Consider the following 22,961-nt stretch of genomic DNA (forward strand, 5'->3'; position numbering starts at 1 on the left):
GGGGCTGTGTGGTCCAGTGGTTAAAGAAAAGGGCTTGTAACCAGGAGGTCCCCAGTTCAAATCCCACCTCAGCCACTGACTCATTGTGTGACCCTGAGCAAGTCACTTAACCTCCTTGTGCTCCGTCTTTCGGGTGAGATGTAATTGTAAGTGACTCTGCAGCTGATGCATAGTTCACACACCCTAGTCTCTGTAAGTCACCTTGGATAAAGGCGTCTGCTAAATAAACAAATAATAATAATAAAATCCCATTCAAACCCATATTCGTGTGGTTTTAAAGGGTGAAGCAATGGGTGGGTCGTAACAGAACATTTTAAATAATAGCAGAACACTTTTAAATGATACAATTATGTCATTAAATATGATAGTGGAAGCCAGGCTGTTGTGACTTATCTAACCTGTTGTATCATCAGTAGGGGCACCCAGTGCTACCACCTAATGGCCAACCCCTGATTTGTCACACTAGACTTTCATAACATTTATATTTCCCCACAATTGACCTAAATTAAGGTGGTCAGCCTACTGACTTTTGTGTATAAACAAAAGCTGTAAGTCCCTTCTCTTTGGCTTTCACAAGGTCATGTGATTCACGTTGTTCAGTAACTCCATGACATTACAACAAAATGGGTTGATCATTTCCCCATGAACCCTGTATTTTCCTGATGGTGTCTGCGTTTTTCTTTGCTTGGCATTCTGAGTCTTCATGGTACTTCTGATCATACTGGCCCAGGTGTGCCATTGCTTTTGTTTGCTCAGAGACTGCTGTCAGTACTTGTAAGGCTCGCAAGTACTTCTCCATAGCTGCAGGCTTACAGCATGGAAGAGTTGGGTCTTGGCGTTGTGGTTGTATGTCTTTTCAAGGGCCATATCGGACCAGACTGGAACATGGAATTCAGGAAACATACTTGCAGTGCCTCAACTCTCAACTTCAGCTAGGTGTTCCTCCCAAAAGCCAGCTCGTTCAGTGTGAATGTACCGTTTCAGGATCATTATCATGTTCATGTACATGAGCCAGAGTTTTGCAGTTGGAGATGTGCAACACAATTCATCAAACTCAACCATAAGAGTCTATATTTTCTTCAGAAGCTCTGATGCACTTGAGCATGCCTTTTGATGCCTTCTCTTCATCCTTTTCTAACACGGCCTCTGTGAGCTGAAGGATGCTCTGAGATAGTAATGACAAACATTCAAGGTCTTTGTCTGCTTCACTTGCCAACCACTTCCCAAATGTAATGCAAACATAGCACTATGAACCAAGCTATGTGCCCTCAGCATAGCATAGTAATCTTTGCCTTCCATGATTTTATTTGCTGTTCCAGATAAACAAACATCACCTTCCACAAAGGTCATCAATTCCAGTTCCAGTCATAAAGTTGAGGGCAATATGAAAGCTACCCACATCAAGTATCACTTTGTTGTTCTTCTCTGGTTTCTCTTTTTGTAAACCAAGGGCAATTGTCATAGGTGGCCTGATCACATGTCACAATGGTGAATTATTGGTCCATTTTTCTGGTGACATTAATGTAATACTGAACAGACCTTTCAACAACATCAGGATTGGCTGGTGACTGGGGGAAGAAAGGTCCATATCCTATCTCAGTCGCTTGAACTTTCTCCAAGATCCTGAAATGCACTCCAGGTAGGAGCCATGAATTCACATTCTGTTACATCCAGAAGAAGGGTGGGACAGATCTGCACCAGGTTCCACATACAGCTGAGATGATCCAGTCGCTCACTTGTTTTCCCAGGCTGCTTAACCTCTGTTGCTACATCTCTTTTGGCGATCCCTCAGGGTCAAGTGGCTGCTTGCAGTCTGAAATGCTTTTAGATTTTTGATAGAGGTCTCACGGGTTTTGAGCAGAGGTGTGCTTGCCACAGATTGCATCTCTTCATCTTTGTTCAAGTGCTGATAGATTATATGTCTAGTACCATGCATTGATCTGCCATACCTGGCTTAACATTTTTTGGTATGAAGAACCCATTTTGCTCACATGTGGAGATGCAGCTAAATAAGAAATGCCCATCGTGGGAAGTTGAGACTCCAGCCTGTCTGATGTGGCCGGTTGATTTTTAGCTTCCACATGTTCATCATACTCAGTAGCTGAATCGTGTGCATTTCCACTACAGGAAAGAGAGGCATTAGCTAGGCTGAGTGGATTGGATGTGTTGTGTTTAAATCTGTCTTTTCTAATGGGCGGTTTCTGTCAGTTTTATGAAGCTGTTTAATTTTGACATAATGCTCTTTGCTGAGTGATAGGGCATTTCCTTGTCACTTATTCACAGTATTCAGACTCATCTAAATGTTTCTTCAGCTTTTTGCACTTCATAAAGCAACCTGCCAACATTGAGGTCTGATAAACACAAGAGGCTTGATGTTACTTTTTGTGGTAATTCTGGAGGTGTTTTTTTCAGACTTGGTGACCTATAAGTGGTCATACCATGCTCAACTAATCAATGACGATACTGGTCAAGACGTTTTGTGATATAAAAGACACTTCCACCCTTAAACTATAGTCCATCAGTCTGGGAGATCAGCAGGAAAATCCATTATCGTACAGATTGCACTGGTTATCATAACCTTGTAATTTATGTATCATGATTTAATCTCCCAGCTCTTGTGCTGGGAGATGAAATCTTGTTTTCCCAACACTGAATTTTGTTGATGAATAGTGGCAATTAACAAAAGCTGCTTCTCTCCATGTTTTTTTGCACAAACAAAGCATTGTTTCTTATAGTTAACAGCATGCTCCATTTGAAGACCTTCTTAACAACTTCAATCTGAGCCAATAGTAGCTGTTCATGCACTATCTTTGTGTTTTGTAAACATGCAGTTTTTCTGTTCAACAGTTTTTCTGTTTGTGTAACTGTTTCGGCATTTTGCATGACACAGATGAAGTTTGAAATTTTTATTTTTTTAATTGTAATATCTGCGCTTTCTAAATAAACACCCAGAGTTGGCAATCCTATAAACTACATGCTTATATAAATATGTGCTCTTTCATGATGAGTACACATATCTTTATAAATGTGTCATGTTTGAAATTATGTAATTGATTGACTGATGAATTGTTTTTATTTAAGGTATTTTTTTTTCAGTCGCTTGTACTCTGATGAAAGTAAAGCTGGCTGAAACATCAGAGTATAATCTTTTTTTATTTAACAATTAATAAAATAGTGTCCTTTACACAGTGAGTGTCGCGTTTGTCTTCTCAGTTTTATATATATTTCCAGCAGGAATTTATAAACACTGCATAGCCAGCTGTGAGAAATGGTTTCCCCTTGGCTTTTTAATACAAGTTACATTATAAACTATGCCGTGTTTATAAGAGCCTGATGGAAATACATATACATAAACATGTTTCTCTGACAAAATGTTTTATCATGACATACAAATATTGTAAGCAGTGTGATGGCACGTATTTAGCATACAAGTAGGCTTGCTAGTATTTGATTTTTAAATTATTTTGCCAAATCGACAATTCATATTGATGTTTATTTTAGAAAGTATTTACTGTTTTTTTTTTTTCAATCTTTATTTTTCAATTCAAGCAGAGAATGGGTGAAATTGACCTTCGTGCTTTTAAAAAAAAAAAAAAACACAGACTTTTTATGCCATTGAGAAACGTCTCATTTAGCGAAACCCGTTTATCATATTCAAGATGCAACAAAACCATGGTTACCAACATTCATACCTTGTAAAGATAAAGATCCTACACAAATTAAAAAATGTTCTCAAATAAACCATAGTAAACGCAGCATACACAGACTTTTATAGCATACATTTACAAGTAAAAATATGCGCAGAACAAAACATTAGATAGTTGAAGAGAACTAACTTGCACTTATTATTCGTAGTCTGAGCTACCCCCCCTCCTGCTTCAACAAAGCTGGACTCGGAGTCACTGGAAGGTAAGGCAGGCGGGCCCGCTTTGTCGTGCCGCAGAAACTTCAAGCGTCGGTGCAGGTCTTGATGATTGACAGTCATTTAAACGAATGAGAGCATCCTAGCGCTGCTTCAGTCAACTATGTCAGAACAGGGTGAAAGTGACAGTGCTAACAGACCACTGAGATGATTGACAGCGACCCCTAGCCATTCAGAGCGGAACAGTAAAAATAAAAACTACACAAACTAGAGATGATTTCTAAATGTTTGGGAGAATTCGACGTTTAACGAGCTTTACCGATTAATATCGAAAAGTAGCAAGCCTACATATATAGGCTTGCCAGCTTTGGGCGTTTATTTAGAAAGCGCAGATACTACAAAATAATAATAATAATAATAATAATAAATAATAATAATAATAATAATGTGTTTATAAATGCCTGCTGTAAATATATATAAAAGAGAAAAAAGGCGCAGTACTGACGATGTAAAGGACACTTTTTTTATTAATTGTTACGTAAAAAAAAAATGAGAGTACACTGACGTTTCGGCCAGCTTTGCCTTCATCAGAGTACAAGCAACTGAAGAAAAAATACCGTACCTTAAATACAAACAATTGAAACATCAAGCATGTGTTTTATAGGCTTGCCAGCTTTGTGCGTTTATTTAGAAAGCACAGATATTAGGCTACAATTTAATAATAATAATAATAATAATAATAATAATAATAATAATAATAATAATGTACATTATTGCCTTGTAGATTTAATGTTATAACTTTTCAACTTCCGTGCTTTTCAACTTACTCTTTCAATGTTACGTTGTGTATTTTTGGTGCATTATTAAAAATATATGTAGTTCGTTGCGCGTTTATCTTATAGGCGCACACGTGTAGTGACTGTGAAGATAGCTGTGCACATGCGCACAATGAGCATGTCATACGCTGAAGTTGGAAGCTTGATCTGAAAAGCGCCAACGAAAAGACTACAGCGTGAGCATCAGAATTTACAGAAAAAAGGTGCATGCATTTATTCATTTTTATCAATCTCTTTTAAACTGTGTATGTAGTATATAATGTCGGCGGTTTGAAGACCCTGCCAACATGCGTTTCTTCATGTGGGCTTTTTGAACAGCATTACTCACTAACACGGGTTGCAGTCAGGGTTGGACTCGGGTGAATTAAAATATCAAATAAAAGTCAACAACCATTATTTACGACTGACAGATGCAGTACTTGAGAACATAAAAAATAGAAATCTCAAGGTTTGCTTAACTGAGACGGAGACTGTTTAACTCAGTCTGCTGTGTGTGTGCGCGAAGCAGAAATTCCTGGGGATGCAAAATTATTGAAAATCGAGGATACGAGTACAGGTACACTAATGCTTATTTTATATATAAAAGAGCAGGCCTCTTGATTCTATCACAGTAGGGTTTGAGCTTACTAAGATAAGTGTCCAAACAATTGTGGCCGGTGGTGTCATGTTAAACCATTTTTTTTTTCTTGCACTTGGATCCCTGACCGACTCTTAAGAGCCTGTGCTTGACACTGCAAGACTGCACATTGCAGGATTGGAGGCCATGCCTGTAGAGCACACAGGGCACGTCACCCTTTTTGACAGCCACAGATGCCAATCATCTTCTCGTTTTAATTAGCCCCATCTAAAGCTGAAATTTTTTATATATACAGACGTGCTCAAATTTGTTGGTACCCCTCCACAAAAAACAAAGAATGCACAATTTTCTCTGAAATAACTTGAAACTGACAAAAGTAATTGGCGTCCACCATTGTTTATTCCATATTTAATAGAAATCAGACTTTGCTTTTGATTTTTTATTCAACATAATATTGTAAATAATAAAACAAATGAAAATGGCATGGACAAAAATGATGGGACCGCTAACCTAATATTTTGTTGCACAACCTTTAGAGGCAATCACTGCAATCAAACGTTTTCTGTAGCTCTCAATGAGACTTCTGCACCTGTTAACAGGTAGTTTGGCCCACTCTTCCTGAGCAAACTGCTCCAGCTGTCTCAGGTTTGATGGGTGCCTTCTCCAGACTGCAAGTTTCAGCTCTTTCCATAGATGTTCGATAGGATTCAGATCAGGACTCATAGAAGGCCACTTCAGAATAGTCCAATGTTTTGTTCTTATCCATTCTTGGGTGCTTTTATCTGTGTGTTTTGGGTCATTATCCTGTTGGCGGACCCATGACCTGCGACTGAGACAGAGCTTTCTGACACTGGGCAGTACGTTTCGCTCCAGAATGCCTTGATAGTCTTGATTTCATTGTGCCCTGCACAGATTCAAGGCACCCTGTGCCAGGCGCAGCAAAGCAGCCCCAAAACATAACCGAGCCTCCTCCATGTTTCACTGTAGGTATGGTGTTCTTTTCTTTGAAAGCTTCATTTTTTCATCTGTGAACATAGAGCTGATGTGACTTGCCAAAAAGCTCCAGTTTTGACTCATCTGTCCAAAGGACATTCTCCCAGAAGGATTGTGGCTTGTCAATATGCATTTTAGCAAATTCCAGTCTGGCTTTATGTTTTTCTTTCAAAAGTGGAATATATATATATATATATATATATATATATATATATATATATATATATATATATATATATATATATATAATGTTATGTGTATGTTATGTATATATATATATATATATATATATATATATATATATATATATATATATATATACACACACACACACACACACATACAGTATCTTTGCGTGAACCATGTGTTACTCATCGCATTAGAATTGCCGACTAAGTGGCAGAGTTGGTTCAATTCACTAGTGCTATCACTTGAGACATTCAGAATAATTTGGTTGAATTAACAGTCACCAATCCACTTCAGGAGCTTGGTGGGTAAAACCCACACAGCAAACCGTAGCTTTAGGTATAAACCTATATGTCTAATACAGACAGATCTCTGAATAAGTGTCTTGTACTAAATACGTCCATTATGATGTACCCAAGTTGTGATTGGTTGTTCTCAACAACTTAACAAGCGCTGAAGAAAACCACAAACACACAGGTTTATTATGAGGCTAACTGCACAGTTTTGCAGCAATATTAAAAGAGTGAGCAACAGGCAAGTTTGAAATATTTCCAATGCAGTACCGTCCTTCAAAAAGAATGTCCTATCCAGTTTACACACTGATGTGAAACTGACACCTAGTACACCTGGCTTCCATTGAGCACACATTGCACTGTGATGTTCTTTCTCGAAATAAGCAGCCACAACGGTGCTTTTGTTTTTCTGAGAGCAGTGTGCAGCCTCGCGATGTGAATCTCAACATCTCTGGTCTTGCTTGACCCTCAGCACTTTGTCCTCTATGACATCACTGCACCCAGGGTATTCAGAGCACAAGGCATTGACTCCCTGTATCTGTTGTTGCTAATTCTGTACCAGTAGATCAATAGTGTCTGTGTAAGTAATCATAATACACTGATGGATACCCTACGTCAGTGCTCTTTGCATTTGCCAACTTAGAACCCCCTGGTTGGGCACCGCATAACAGGATTCTTACTGTTGGGATCAGACCTTAGTTACCTGTTAAATTATTAAAGCAGTACAGCTATAAAACTTAACCAGGAAGCACTATGCGGAGAAGACACAAGAGCAGTGTGCATTGGCATCTGCAGAAGGGGCACAGGCTGTACGCCTCCCTGGGGAGGGTGAAGATGGAGGGCAGCCCCACGCAGCTCTGCCTGGCCAGTCTGCTGGGTGCCTTGCCCATGAAGCAGTGGGTAGCAGACCGAGAGGTGGCCTGTCTGGTCATGTGCCGGATGGTGGGTGGCAAGGTGCTGGCGGTCCCTCACTCACACTCCCTCTGCTCTCTCTGTTCCTCCACAGATGGTGGGAATGAGGACTCCTCAGAGCACAGTCTGGCCAATGTAGATTCTCGACTCAACCGTACAGGGCAAGGTAAGCACTGTTTTTTCTACTGCGGTAGGGGTTTGGGGTTTGCCGAATGCACAGGGTTGGGACCATGAGCCAGGGGGTGAGAGTGTTAGGGTCCCACAGAGCTGCAGGGATGTCCTGGGTTATTCTTAGAAAAAGGCAAGGAAAGCATTTTTTTCTGTGGTAGGGGAAAGGCAGTGTGGGGGGGGGGTTTGAATTACAGAAAGACAGATTGATAGATGCTATATATACACACATAAACACATGAATACATCCATGCCTACATACCAGCCACCAACAAGTATTGGGACATCCTCTTCATTTATTTGTTTGCTTTGCACACACCATGACCAGCACAGGTACAAACCATTATTATTATTATTATTATTATTTATTTCTTAGCAGACGCCCTTATCCAGGGCGACTTACAATTGTTACAAGATATCACATTATTTCACATTATACAGATATCACATTATTTTTACATACAATTACCCATTTATACAGTTGGGTTTTTACTGGAGCAATCTAGGTAAAGTACCTTGCTCAAGGGTACAACAGCAGTGTCCCCCATTGGGGATTGAACCCACAACCCTCTGGTCAAGAGTCCAGAGCCCTAACCACTACTCCACACTGCTGCCCCCATTAGAGTAACACATACATAACTTGAGCCTATTTTAATAGCATTATATAATAGTACTTGAAGGCATTGAAGATTACCTTCCACAGTCTCAATCTACTTGAAAACACATTACAGTTTTGCATAAAACAATTGAACTGGCTGAATAAACCGACCCACACGACTGTGGCAAGCAATGCGTTTTCAGTAGAGCAGTCGAGATGCCAGTCCTCCTGTCCTCACCAGCCCCCTGCCTGCACTCTCTCGGTTGGGGAGTGGATGCTGCCAGGCTTCCTGCTGGTGCGTGCCCGCAAGGGAGACGTTTGATTGGGTGGAACTAATGAGAGCAAGGGCCCGCCTCCACTCACCAGCTCCAGACAAGCTGGATTTGTCAGCGTATGGGTTGTGCGTGTTTAATTGAAAGGAGAGAACAAGCTCTCCTAAAAACACAACATTACTCTGATTTTATTTAGATTTTCAAAGGTGGTATTCTGCATTGCCCCAACACTGTTATCATAACACATAGAACACATAATTGGGTGTTTTGAAGTTGAACTCCCATTTCGGAACAGTACTGACTTGCGCGCCTCTGTGTAATATCCTCTGATGCATTAGTCATGTCAGAGCAGTTACAAAGAACGTGTGTGTACGTGATTTGTGAAGGGGGGGGAGGAGGGTTGTTTCCTGTTCCTCATTAGAGATTTTTGTCCCTTTGGGGAAATAACGACAACATAAAGCAAATTTGAATCTGCCCAACATTGCTATGCATCCATTTTTCATTTTCCATAGCAATGACAATTCTCTCCCCACCCCTCCCTGACAACATCCTTTTCCCTAGAAGCTGAGTTTTGGTGTACTGTTCCTTTTCTTTTGAAGATATTTATACTGGGCAGTTTTGTGATCAAGTGCTGACTGCCAAACACCCACAAAGCAGACATGCCCTACATTGAGCATATAAGAAAGAAGATGATGCGATTTCTATTCTCTAATGGTGCAGCTCCCACACACACCATACTGTGGTGCAAATGGAGTGTATGTATGTGTGTGTATGTGTGTGTGTGTGTGTGTGTGTGTATATATAATATAATATTTGTATATATTGTGTTACTTATTTCCTTGTTGCTGTCACTAAGGCCACTAGGAATAGATCCTGAATGAAATGTATTATAAATAACTAGAGCCCTCTCAGAGTATCAAGGCACCTAATGCATAAAGATTCCATATATTCCTCTGTGGGTGAAGCGTACACAGAAAAGGATTACAATCATGTAAACAGGACTCCTATTGCATAGCAGTTTCATCCATTCCAGGTTTTAATAGAAGCTTGATTAGCCCCAGTATAACAACCTCAGGTGTGTATCATTAAACTTATTGCAGATAAACAGGATTGAAACAAACTGCTATGCAACATTATTTCCATCCCTGGATTAAATGACAAACATGAATAGGCAGTAGTCCGGTGGGGGAGTTGACTGTAAAAATAATATGGAATTTTCATATTGGTAATAAAATATGCATTTCCCAGTTCTTTTAAAAATAAATTATTCATACAGTACAGATAGCGTGTCTCTTGTGGTAAGACCATCTTTTCACAGAAATGTGCCGTTGATGTTTTGGGGTCCTTTTGCGCACCGATTTTAATGAAAGCAAATTATAGATGATGATTACAACTGATGCGATAAGCCACAGAGCACAATCAAATACAGAGAGAACAAAATTAAATAAATTCAAGACCGCCTCTGTATACCATATGAGATGAGGGAATCAGCTGCACATACCAGGTCATGTCATGGAAACGTCACAGAATTACATAGCGATGGTTAATAAAGATTTAAACTGGACCTAAATGGACATGTGTCATATGAAGATGTCTCTTGAACTGAAGAAAGCTGTATTTTCCATTAACGGTATTGTGTTGCTGGGCTTGCTCTCTTGCAGGTGGCAGTTCGACAGAGAGTGACTGTGCGTTCGAAGGAGACTGTGCGCTGCCTGAAGGCATGCAGCATATCCGCATCATGGAGGGCATGTCCCGATCACTGCCTTCCTCCCCCCTTCTCGCCCACCAGGCTATCAGCGTCAGGCTCCAGCCCATGAAGAAACTCACAGGTAAACCCCACTCCCCCCGCTTTCCTATCTACAGGATACGATTGCTGGTCCTTCATGCTCTCAGAAGCTGTGTGCTCATTCTTCTAAGGCAGGGGTGGCCAAAGTTGCCAATGGTTTTAACCGCGGTTTTCTCACCAATTTGGAATGCCCAATTGTTATTTGTATCCCGGTTCACCGCTGCAACCCCCTGGCGACTCGGGAAACGGCAGCTGGAACACGCGTCCTCCGAAACGTGCTCCCGCCAATCTGTCATTTTTCGCACTGCGGATCCACAGTGAGGCCACCAGACCTATAGTGCCGGAGGACAACACAGATCTGATGGCTCCACTGCAGAACTGCAAGCGCGCTATCGGCCACGGGTCGCTGGTGCGTGGTGAACCGTGGATTCCCCTGCCGACGCCCTACCCGGGCGGTGCTCGGCCAGTTATTTATTATTATTTTTATTTATTTCTTAGCAGCCCTGGCCCAGGACCTAGGAACCCCCGGTCACGGTGGGCAGTGACATAGCCTGGATTCGAATCTCCAGGCTATGGGGCGCATCCTGCACTCCACGTGGAGCGCCTTTACTGGATGCGCCACTCGGGAACCCCCCCCCCTACTCCTTTGTTCCAACCCTGTTCTGAACTGTTAAATTGAACCACTTAAACCTGTACCCAAACCTGAAGTAGTTACTGTAATGAACTCATTTTACCTGTTAAACCTGGAGTGGAATGGTCCTTCAAGGTGAAAAAGGCTTGGTCGTGGGATCGAAGGACGCCCACTGAACCTTCGGGTCTCAGTGTGGGGATTGCTGCGCTGAGGGGGAAAAGTGATTGGGCATTGCAAATTTAAGAAAACGGGGGGGGGGGGGGGGAATAATTTGACACACTAAATAAAAAATAAAAAAATAATTGTAGAAGAGGCTCCCTAATAAGTTAACAGTTTATAACGGTGTGAAGCAAACTGGGTGTAGAATTTTGTAACCTGTGAGAAACTACCTGTAAGTGCGATAAAAAACAAAAAAAACAAAAAGAATGTTCGCTCGCTGTTCTGCAGATTCCCCTCTCTAAAGTTACCCATGCTTGCAATATCTTTTGATGCTTATCTCTTAGGTCAGTCTACTCAAGAAGCACATGTGCTTCCTTGAACAACAGCTAGGGGGCGCTAGCGTCCTGTTTTGTTTGTTTACTTTAACCCTTTCCTGATAGTCACAATCTGTTGTTGCCACTCCTCCGTCAGCGCTGTCTCTTGTAAAGGCGTTGACTAATAGTCCGCTTCTAAGCATGCCAGCAGTGCAGTTACTGTAGGTTATAGAACAGGTCCAACATGGATTCATTGGTAAAGGAAACTAAGAGGACTGACAGTTAGTCTGGTCTCGCCTTGTAGTACGAGAGCTGCGCTGGCACTGACTTCTATAGCCTGTTTTGTGTTTTTTTTTTTTTTAATAGGGAATTTAAGGGAAGGATAGAATTACATTGTGGTTTGAATATAAATGAAGGAATGATGTGGTTATTCCTGTTTTAACTTTTGCCTGGTCTTTTTATTCTTTGTTGTTTTGTTTTAAAACAAAACTGTGTTTGATTTCAGTATATAAAAACCTGGAGGATTTTATTTTTTAAAAACCATATAGATATTGTGACCGTATGGTGTCAGCCCTTATCGTTTTATCGAATGTGATTTTTATAATATTAGAGTTAAAAAATTGATTTGGCAGGTGGAGTCATAGAGTGGCTCATCCAGTTAAAGAGCTGTCGCTGGGAGTGCAGGATGAGTTTCACAGCTTGGACAGTGCTGGTTTGCCTGTCTGGGCTGTGCAAAGAGGCCGAACTTTGCTGGGGACTCCGAAGGGGGCGTCACATTGGCTCTAACGCTCCCAGGGTGGGGGATGGGAAACCGGCAGGGACTCCTTCTCCTCATCGCGCAACAGCGAACCCTACTGGCCAGACACTGAGCACATTCAGAGTGGATAAAAAGCAGGGCTGATTTCTGTTCTCTGGGATCAGTAGCCCCGCCCACTTCTGCTCTGGGTTGCTCGGCGTAAAAGCGATTCTGGCTTCAGGCTTGTGAGATCGACGCTCACACGCTCTCAGAACGGCTGTGCTGTGTGGGGACACCTGAGGTGAGGAGAAAAAAAAGAAATTGGACATTCCAAATCGGGGGAAAAATAAATAAAAATAATAATTGGTCACTACAAAGTTCTAAAAAAAAAAAAAAAAAAAAAAGGGCATAGTGCTTTGAATGCAGTACAGTGCAGGAATTGTATGCAGTTTTTTTTTTTTATTTGGTATTTATCGCTGTGTCGTGTCTTTTTGAGCTCATCTCCTCGACTCATGCAGGTGTGAAGCTTCAAAGTGACCTTGGCTGGTGAGTGAGGGCCGTCTACCCGCAGTGATTTCATGCTCGAAGACTCCCTGTATAAACCCCAGCACTGCAGCCCTGCCGCCAGAGAGTGGGACACTTACTGTGCCTAATCAGCCATGGCCCAGGACATTACGATTCTCCATTGGGAGAGCAGGGTTGGCAATATAGAGGAAACATTCCCCTTTTGAAGGTTACATTTTGTATCCTAGATTCTGGGATGTAAGTAAGACTCCCATTGCATAGCAGTTTTTTCAGTCCCTGGTTTTACTGTGAATTTAATAAGACACACCTGAGCTTGTTGTCTGTACACAGTGGCTAATCAGGCTTTTATTAAAACCTGGAATGGGTGTAACTGCAATGCAATAGGAGTCTTATTTCCGTCCCTGAGATTGTCATTCAGTTTTGAATTAATGAATTAGAAATGTATAGTGCAAATGGAGAAGTATCTGATTCTTTGTAGTTAATCAGAGGGGAGGAATTGCATTTATTTAGTGGTCAGAAAAAGCATGTACAATCGCATGCATACACAGTTTAGGGTATTTAAATATCCAGGTCTTGTTATTCGATTTGAGTCAATGTGTGGTCACACCTGCACACCGTTAGAATCGCCCTGGGGAATGTTCACCCCTTTCATTGGATTATATGTGAAAGAATTCTGCATTAAACATGAGAATTCACAACCCCAAAATTAAAAGGGTCTTTTAATGTTAAGTGAAGCCATTAACATTTAGTAAGACCTTTCACAGTTTATACAAGGGACAATACAAAGTACGGCCCTCAAAATCGACAGCTAGTTTCGACAGCTAGTCATACTTACTGACTTTTCCCACAAAAAGTGAAAAAAAAAAACTCCTCAATGCTGATTTGGAGAAAGTGAGGTGGGGAAGCACATTGGTGTTCCACGATGCTTTACACTTGGGCTTCGGTGCACAGCACAATATATAATGTGCTTCCCTCCTCACTTCCCCGCAGTCAGGGTTGAGGAGTCTTTTCAGAAGCATTTTTTTTTTGCTGGATTAGTTCCGTCATGGAATATATTTTTAAAAAGAGAAGAAATTAAATATTGGGACAAATGCGAAATCCCTTTAAATGTCATCTTGTGAAGTCTTTGCTCTCATCACGTTTTTAATTGGTAATATCGTGATTATGGTTCGTGCTATATTCCGATGAATTGAAATCCTTTTACATACGTGTACATCAACAACAACAACAACAACAACATTCCAGGGAACTTCACAGAGGAAAAAAAATACAAAAGCCAAATCAAATAAGTACACGAAAGTTTCTGAATTTCTTAAAAGCCCTGAGTGTGCAGCCTAGATTTCGGAACAACCAACAAACCAGCCTCTGAAGAACATAAATTTTGGGAGGGGGTGTAGGAGACAATCAAATCAGCAGCGTATGCAGATGCCATGCCATGTAAGGCTTTATAAGTTAAAAGAGCAATTTTAAAATCTATTCTAAACTTTATAGGCAGCCAATGGAGTTTAGAGAGAACGGGTGTCATGTGGTTGTGGGATTTTGATCTGGTTAGAACACGAGCAGCAGCATTTTGAACATATTGGAGCCTTCTTAGAGTACTATTTGGAAGGACGCACAACAATGTGTTACAGTAATCTAATCTAGATGTAATAAATGCATGAACTAGCCTTTCAGCATCAACTAGTGGCAAAAAAGGACGTAGACGAGCGATATTACGAAGGTGGAAAAAAGCAGTCTTAGTAACACTGCGCACATGAGCCTCAAAGGTTAGAGAAGGGTCCAAAACAACATCCACATTTCTAATAGTAAAACTAGCTTTAATAGTAATTCCATCTAAAAACAGTGTGGGGACTTTACTCAATTGTTTCCCAGATCCTAACAACAAAGCTTCTGTTTTATCAGACTTTAACTGTAAGAAGTTGTCATGCATCCAACATTTTATATCAGCAATTCAATGTGACAAACCAATAACTGCTGTATCAGAATTTGTTTTACATGGCAGCATTGCATCAACACAAGGCAGAGAAGGACAGATTCAGAGCTGGTTTCATCTCTGCAGGCTCTCTACAGCTCCAGTGATATATATTGCAGCTGAGCCCAGGCAGCCAAGGTCAGATATAAATCCACCTGCTTCTCTCTCGGCCCCCTGCCCACCTGCCTGCACCAGCAAGGTGAGGTATAAATCTAGATGCTCATCTCCTCCCTGCCCACACACTCAGACTGGCATACTTCGCACAGCCAGGTCCTCTCCCACAGCTCGCCGCCCACCTGCTCCACTGGATTATATAAGAACCCCGGGAGGGGGGGTGGAGGGGGAGGCGGGGTATCGCTCGACCTGCATCAGCTTGGGTGTGCAGAAACTAAGACCTTGCTAATATGAGCATCAGCAAATCACCCCTGGGGGTAAACAGCAGCAGGACTAAGACTTAGTGAAAGGGTAGCTTTATTGGGGACTTTTCTATCTCTAAAATAGAACCTACCACCTTAAACACTACCCCTGTCTCTATCTGTAATAAAAAGGAAAACTTTTACTATGTGAACCATTCCATAACAGTGGTGTTTGTTACATGATTTAAGTACCAGGAATGGCAAGCCCAAGATTTTAGTGGTGAAGGATCTATCAGTCCAAATACAAGTTTAAATCATTAAAGAGGGATTTTAATGATGGCATGTTTCCATGCAAACATGCTTTAAAACTATTGCTTAATTTAATGTTAACCCGTTTATCAAAAGCCTGTAGTTAATTTAAATTAAAAGCTACCTAAACTCACTTTACAGTGTGTCTTGCGTATTCTGGATAGACTTAAAGGTGTTGCAATGTCAGTTCCACTGAGCTTGCTATTACTGTCACTCCTGCAGGTCTGCGTATAACTCCTGGTCTAGACGTGCCGTTTTGCATTAGGAAGGTTCAGAAATTGCTTCAGCACTGGCAATTGTATTTGTGTGGTATTGCATTACCTTTTGTGATTGACTTTCTTAGCAGCGGGCACCAGAGTAAAGTTTCTTATTTCTTTTTTTTCTCATTAAACAATGTGAAGGGTGACCTTTAGGAAGATCAATGATTCTTTGCATGCAGTTCGTTGCTGACGCCCCCCTGAGCAGCTACATCGGTCCTGTCAGAAAAGGCAACATTTAATTTAGTGAAAAAGCAGAGAGCGTGCAGCCGGGGGTCTCTATTTATAGCGCTTTAGAGAGTGTGACAAATTACACATGCACACTGTTGGATCTGTAGAGTATTGTATATAATAGCGGGCACTCTTGTGTTTACAACTGACATTCCTTTGCTCATTGTTGTCATTCCTGGGGGGGTGCTGTGGAAATGTTCTTACCTACAGAGACTGGCCACTTTATTCGGTCACCCAGTGTTTGTTCTCATCATGTATTTAATCAAACTGCCATGCCCTCAATCTCCCTGTTTAACTCCATGTGCGCTCAGTGCATAGGATGATTATTCACATTGATGCCCCCTTTCAGATATCTCAATCCTCTGCATTGTAATAATAAGACTCCTGTTCCATAGCAGTTTCTCCCATTCCAGGTTTTACTACGCGCTTGATCAGCCCCAGTGTATCAGTACAGTAACAAAGCTTAGGTATGTCTTCTTAAACTCATAGTAAAACCAAGAATGGATCAAACTGCTATGCAAAGGGGGTACTCCAGGTCTTATATCACAACATTGGCTCATGAGGATGTGCTTGTTTTATTCCCCTATGGCCCCTTATAAAATGTGATTGTACTCTGTATATTGCAGTGGTAGCTGAGCTCCCTGCAAATTATTGGGTCATTTGATGCAACTTATTAGGTCATCCTGTCTATAGTGAGATAAATAATATAAAACCTATTGGTCAATGTAAATCTACAGATCTATACATCTACCAATACTGGTTTCTGTCTATCAATAATTTGACGTTGATTTTGTTTTTGATCCTACCGTAGGATAAAAAATAAATAAATAAAATAGATTTTAGGGTTGTTCTGATCGATTAATCAACTAAAGGACTGATTGCAGATAAATTATTATTTTTTTTTTTTACAATTTAATCGTGCATTAAAAGTGCATTCTGAGTAGAGAGAAATGCATGCTGCTGTTTAGGGAAGTGCTGATGTGAAGCTCACTCTCTCTCCTCGGAAGTGGTAGTACACTGTGGTTTTAAGCTTGTATGAAAAAGGGTTAAAAATCAGAATTGTTGTCTTGTTTTGTACACAGATTGCTGGTAGTGTGCTACGGATGTATATACATATTTGGAACTGGAACATTTATCTACGTTGCTTTAAATGATTGCCAAACATGTGTCTGCAAAGTTACTCGTGTGCATTGTAATCAGAGCTGTGGTGAACGCTGTGGTAAAATCCAGTGTGGCGCAATTATCCTGACCGACTGTGATGGTGTGTGTGTGTGTGTGTGTGTGTGTGTGTGTGTGTGTGTGTGTGTGTATGTATGTGTGTTTGTTAATTGTTCACGTGTGATTAATTGTCACTAATATAGAAGGGAGGAAGGTGCACTGTTTGAGGAGAGTGTGTTGGAGCTGCTGTTTGGCATGCCAGAATGGGAGGAGCCATCGCTGCCGTCCTGTGAGCCAGAGGGGGAGGAGCTATTGCTGCCATCCTATGAGCCAGAGGGGGAGGAGCTATTGCTGCTGTCCCGTGAGCCAGAGGGGGGGGAGCCATCGCTGCCGTCCCACGAGCTAGAGGGGGAGGAGCCATTACTGCTGCCTCCAGGGCCAGAGGGGGAGGAGTTGCAGGCTCACCCCCCTGAAATTTTTTGGAGGGGAGAAGGGCAGGAACTGGCAGCCTTTACACCACCGCTGCTGGAGGAGCCAGCAGCAGCACCAGCACCACCACCACTGCTGTTGCCGGGGAAGCCAGCAGCTGTGGGCCTGGGGACGTCCCAAGAAGGGACAATGGACATTCCCTCCCACCTGCCCGAACTTTGGATATTTAGGGGAAGAGGTGGCCATTTAAGGCCATTTTGTGGGTTGCACATTGGGGGAGGTATGTGATGGTGTGTGTGTGTGTGTGTGTGTGTGTGAATTGTTTATGTGTGGAATGTGGGGGTGTTTATTGGTTAATTGTCACGTGACTAATGTATAAGGGAGGAAGGTGCTCTGTTTGTGGGAGAGTGTGTTGGAGAGTGTTGTGAGCCGTGTTATTTTTTGTTTTGTTCTAAATAAATAAAATAAATCTAAATTTTACCATTTTGCCTCCGGGTCTGTCACACCGTCATAATAAACTGTTGATTTAGTTATAAACCTGTTTTTTGTTTCCATGTTTGTGCATTGCTAATAATTTTGCTGTTTAAGGGCCCTAGGGTAATAGGATGGAAAGTTAACATTTGTTACATTTACTTAAATAAAAATAATAATACAAAACGGTTTTAAAAATACCAAATTCCCTCTATTGATTTTTTAAGTATTACTATGCAGGACAGCCGCTATAAGAGCGTTACCTTTATTAAAAATGTGCTCTTAACTGATCAAACATTTTAATCGAGTGACAGTCCTACTAAATGTATCTCCGATGTTTATTTCATCTGCAAGCGTTTACAGTAATATTATTTTCTGTAGATTTCATACTAAACCAATTTTATGTCCCTCTATCATATATGGTGAAATCATTTGCCATTTTAATTACATTTACTCTTAAATCGGATTTGTACATAGCAAACAGTGACACCTAATGGTAAGATTGTATCACTGCTTTTGTGTGTCTTATTTATTTGCCTACCATCGCTGTTATAAGGCAATCATTAATATATTTAAAATGTTACCCAGTAATTACATATCTTGTCCTTGGAGAGAGGGTAATGACTTTGAAGATACATTGCAATGCATCAAACTAACTACTGGCGTAGGATCATTGGCCTGTGCATTGAACTTTATGTCCTTATTAGGGGGGGGCATTTAAGAAGCATGATGTGCTGGCATCTCCTCAGCTCACTTAAAACACCTTTTGTTATCTAATATTAAGCTAAATAATTGTAATAATTCAGTTAAATCAGCTACAGATTAGAGCAACACATATGTAGCCTAAATCAAAAAGTACTGTGAAAAAATATTGATACACAAGTTACAATTCTGTTAAGATAGAAAAGCAAGCTAAATCTGCATTTTTACTCTAATTGTTTCTTATGACGGTCTGTTAGTTAAATTGTCTTTTCATTTTTGATAATTTACTGTTAGTTAATTATTGCCGTGTTTATTTAACTGTGCTTGAGGAAGCATCATCATGCTTTCGTAGTACTTTATTACAAAGGTTGTGGAATACTGTGGGTCAAAGATGATGCTGTTGTGAACGTGAAGGCAATATTGAGCTGTAATGTACTCTCACTTGCAGCACAGGCCTTGGTTATAATGGTAGAATCTTGCTCTGTTTTCCCTATGTCAGTCTGACACCCAGATATTACAGTGCCTGCTGTGTATCGTCACTCAGAAAACCCTCAAGTCTCCGCTTTATGGTTAATTTTTTTTTTTTTCAGAGCAATCATTGCCAGGATCTGCAATAGAGTCACTTTAATCCCTCTGTTCCTTTTTTTTATATTACTCCCTCCTCCCCCCCCCCCCCCCCCGGTTTCCATGACAACAGCAGCACTGCACCATTCACCCGCTGTAGACCTGGGATTGCTCACAGAGCTTGTTCCCGTATTGCCACTGAATGTTAAAAAGAGGGAGAGAGAGAGAGAAACAGAAAACGCCAACGAATCATTGACTGTGTTATTCTGCACCATTATCTACCTATTCCGGCTGCGATTTTCTCACTCCGATGGCAGAATGAGGGGCACCAGCTCCAGGATGACAGTCGATAGCAGCGCATCTGTCGCCCTGACACTGTGAACGGCAGCTTGCTCATTAGCTTTCAATCTGTGTCTCTCACTCACTTGTTTTTGAGCATTACCTGATTTTAGTTTTTTTTTTTAATGAACTGGTCATCTTTCAGGCCTGAGGAACTGCTCAGCTTACTGGAAGGCGATGGGGCACGACTCGTGTCATATCAGAGCCCCACGGAATGTGTAGTCTGGTATGAGAACGGTGAGCTGCCTTGCCAAATTATTTTTCTCTAGATTTTACATGCTGTCTCTGTAATTTAAATGGGCGGATGTCTTTAGCAAAGGTGGTAGGTGGACCTGAAAGGGGTTATTGAATACATGTAGGTGCTGTCTGTGCAAGTATGGAGTTGGCTGCGTTTTTCTTTTCTTTTTTTTTTTAGCCACTGGGGACTATCAGCTGCAAAGGAATGTTTCACCTGTAGCGGAATGCAGCAAGGCCTGCTTAAAAGAACAGGCCGTATTGCTGGTGGAAAGAGCGAGAAAGAGAATTAGATAGACAGTATTGTGATGGACGATGGAGAAGACTGTAAAGAGTTGATACAGTGGACCTACAGGGGCGTAGAGAGGAGATACCGTATGGCAAATAAGAGAGAGAGAAATATGAAGAGAGTGGCTTGTCTCGAATTAGAGTAGCATGTGGGAGCTGCGAGAAATGTATGCCAGTTTTTGGGTGTGGGTGTATTTAGTATGCGTAGCAGCTTGTGCTACATGTAGTGTGTGTTTTTGTGTGTATTTCTGATTAAGTAAGGGTGTTTTGTTCCCAAGTAAGATAAATGTAAGATTAGTGGGAAATAAATATGCAGGCCGACCTTTGCAAAATGGATTAAAGGGTCAGAATTTGTTAAGTAGAAAAACCAATCATGTAGTTATTGGCTTATTGTTTATGTAATGCCCGTATTGTTAAGGTTTGGATGTGTGGTATGTGTCTACATTCGTGTGGGTGTCTGTGATTGCGTGGGTGTTTAGTATTGTGTATGCATGCAGGCGTCTGTGTATAAAGTGGCAGCAAAAATTATTCATACAGTACAGGCATTCATTTCTTACATAAGTGTTTTGAGGGGAGGTTCCCTGCTTGAAACCTTAAGAATAACTAATCTTTTTTTTTTTCCTAATACAGCTCGAAAAATTGTTTCAAACCTGAACCAGCACTGATGAAGTATGTTTGACCTTTTACACTGAATGTCTGTCTGTGTCTTTGTGATCTTAAACCTGAGCTGACTAATGGGAGACAGCACAAGTTGTACATTATTTAGTGTTGCAAAGAGACTGCAAGGTCCATTTACAGCCACGGGCTCTGGGTTTGCAGATCAACACACAACCTGTGATGGAATTTCTGGGTCCCTGGTCACAAGGGTTGGCAGTTGTGCCTTCAGTTCTGGCTCTTCTTAAGGGAAAGATGCCATTTACAGAGTGGGACATCCATGTGTTCAAAGGAACACAGTTATCTAACAATTTGAAGACTGCAATGTGCTGTTTATAGTTATTAATTATTTGTTTATGGATCCCATCAGTGGGACTATATGTGCTTTTTTAAATCTTTCCCTTAGTTTTGAATTCTTTTTTTTTTTATTGTATTTTTTTTGTTATATATCCTGCGTCACATTTCTGCAGCAGAAGGCTTGTACAATAAAATGGTTCAGTACAATATCCAGGTTCATACCAGTTTGAGAAAGAGAAAGGGAACCCTACCATCGTAAATGTTCTTCTGCAATATCAACGGTAGGTTACAGAAAACGGTGCATTTTGTGCTTGTACCTTCACCGTTTTAGAAAAACAGAATAACAGCAACATCTATTTTTGACCTTCGTTCAGTGGTGTGTTTCTTTCAGTGTTATTCAATGGTCTTAGATGCTGCCTGGTACTGTGTTCAAGTAGTTCCAAGGCACAGCTTGTGAGCTTCTCCTATTCACCAACCCAATGGACACAGTCGTTCTGTATGTATTCAATGGATATACTCAATGAAACACACAATTCTGAGAATGATTAGCATAATTGGTGCATTGGTAGCCCTGCCAAATTATTATATAACTCTTTGATCTTCATTATGTTCTTAAAAAAATAAAATAATAATAATAATAATAATAATAATAATAATAATAATAATAATAATAATAACAACATACAGCCAGCTGTGGTTTCACAGGTTTTTCTGCATGTGACCTTGTGTAAGCTAAATGCTTACAGCCTAATTACAACTGCAGTCTGAAACAGGTTACTGAACTATTGTATAACCACTGCTCCAGATAAGGTTTTGGGTCTGGGAGTAATTTACCCTCTAATTTTAACACTCAGAGAGTAAAATGTAATTTCAGGGGGTACAATACAACATTACCTGGAAGTCGAGAGTAATCTCAATAAATACCGTACAATCTTTAATGGTAATGGGGTAGGCATTAAAAAAGAGCCTTCCTTTTTAACTGCAATGTTACTTTTGAACTGCTGTACAGCCACGTGAGTGTTCTAGAAGGTTCTTTATCGGTCAGCGCTTTTTTTTTTCAAGATATCACACTGACTCTGCAAATTAATTACGTTACTTATATTTTAGAATTAAATTCTTAAACTCAGTGAACATGTTAAAACTTAAATATAAAGCCATAAAGATGAATAAAATAAGACAATGCATAAATAATTTTTAAAACAGTTTGTGTAATATTTTAGGCATCTTTTTTTTTTTAGCATTTGCCTTTGACGATGTTTCCAGTTGGATTTGTAGCTGGATTGGTGTGTTTACGCTTCAACCTGTGTAGCTTCGAATTTTTCTTATGCTTACTGTGATTGGCTGCAAAGACAACAGGGCTAGCCAGAGATAGAATAATGTTTGTTGGGTTGGTTTTTCTTGTGTACAGTTTCCTAGTAACTGAAGACATTGTATTCTGGGAGATGTAGTTGTTAGTGGAAGTTTTAGGGGAGGCAGACATGCTGTGCAGTAAAATTGCTATGCATGTTTGTACGCATTAAGTTTTAATTTAGTGCATATTTCAAAGTTTTGAATGTGTAAAAACGGCAGGTATGCAGCTTATCTGGACCACTGTGTATAACTATGCATTATAATGGAATGATAAACAGCCCTTGGTTTTTCTTAGATTAGCTTCTGGCTTTTCATTATTCAAGTATCCAATAGCTGATAGCTGAATTTTGCACCATGTTTCAAAGTATCCAAATTTAATCTATATACAATATGTTGACTAGTAAATCAAGGTATTTGCACAAATATATGTGTATCTTGTCGGTACTAGAATGGTGCAGTTCAATGCACAGGGCACTGACAGCCCCAAAGCCACTATAACAAG

The 22,961-nt window shown here is 40.7% G+C and overlaps 1 protein-coding gene across 13 annotated transcripts in view; it reads left to right on the forward strand.

The window, feature by feature from the left end:
• The window catches only part of LOC117433285 (protein TANC2-like), a 222,268-nt gene that overhangs the window by 128,669 nt on the left and 70,638 nt on the right, over positions 1-22,961 (forward strand). For 10 of the 13 annotated variants that reach the window (XM_059006723.1, XM_059006722.1, XM_034055416.3 and 7 more), the window contains 2 exons: positions 7,754-7,825; positions 10,359-10,526. In XM_059006723.1, coding sequence (XP_058862706.1) covers positions 7,754-7,825; positions 10,359-10,526 — 240 coding nt within the window. Of the gene's footprint in view, positions 1-4,798; positions 4,902-7,753; positions 7,826-10,358; positions 10,527-19,511; positions 19,874-22,961 lie in introns of those variants that run through there. The other 3 variants (XM_059006727.1, XM_059006732.1, XM_059006729.1) reach the window with 2 other exon arrangements.

The sequence above is a fragment of the Acipenser ruthenus genome, chromosome 33 (assembly GCF_902713425.1).
Source record: "Acipenser ruthenus chromosome 33, fAciRut3.2 maternal haplotype, whole genome shotgun sequence".
Classification (NCBI taxonomy): domain Eukaryota; kingdom Metazoa; phylum Chordata; class Actinopteri; order Acipenseriformes; family Acipenseridae; genus Acipenser; species Acipenser ruthenus.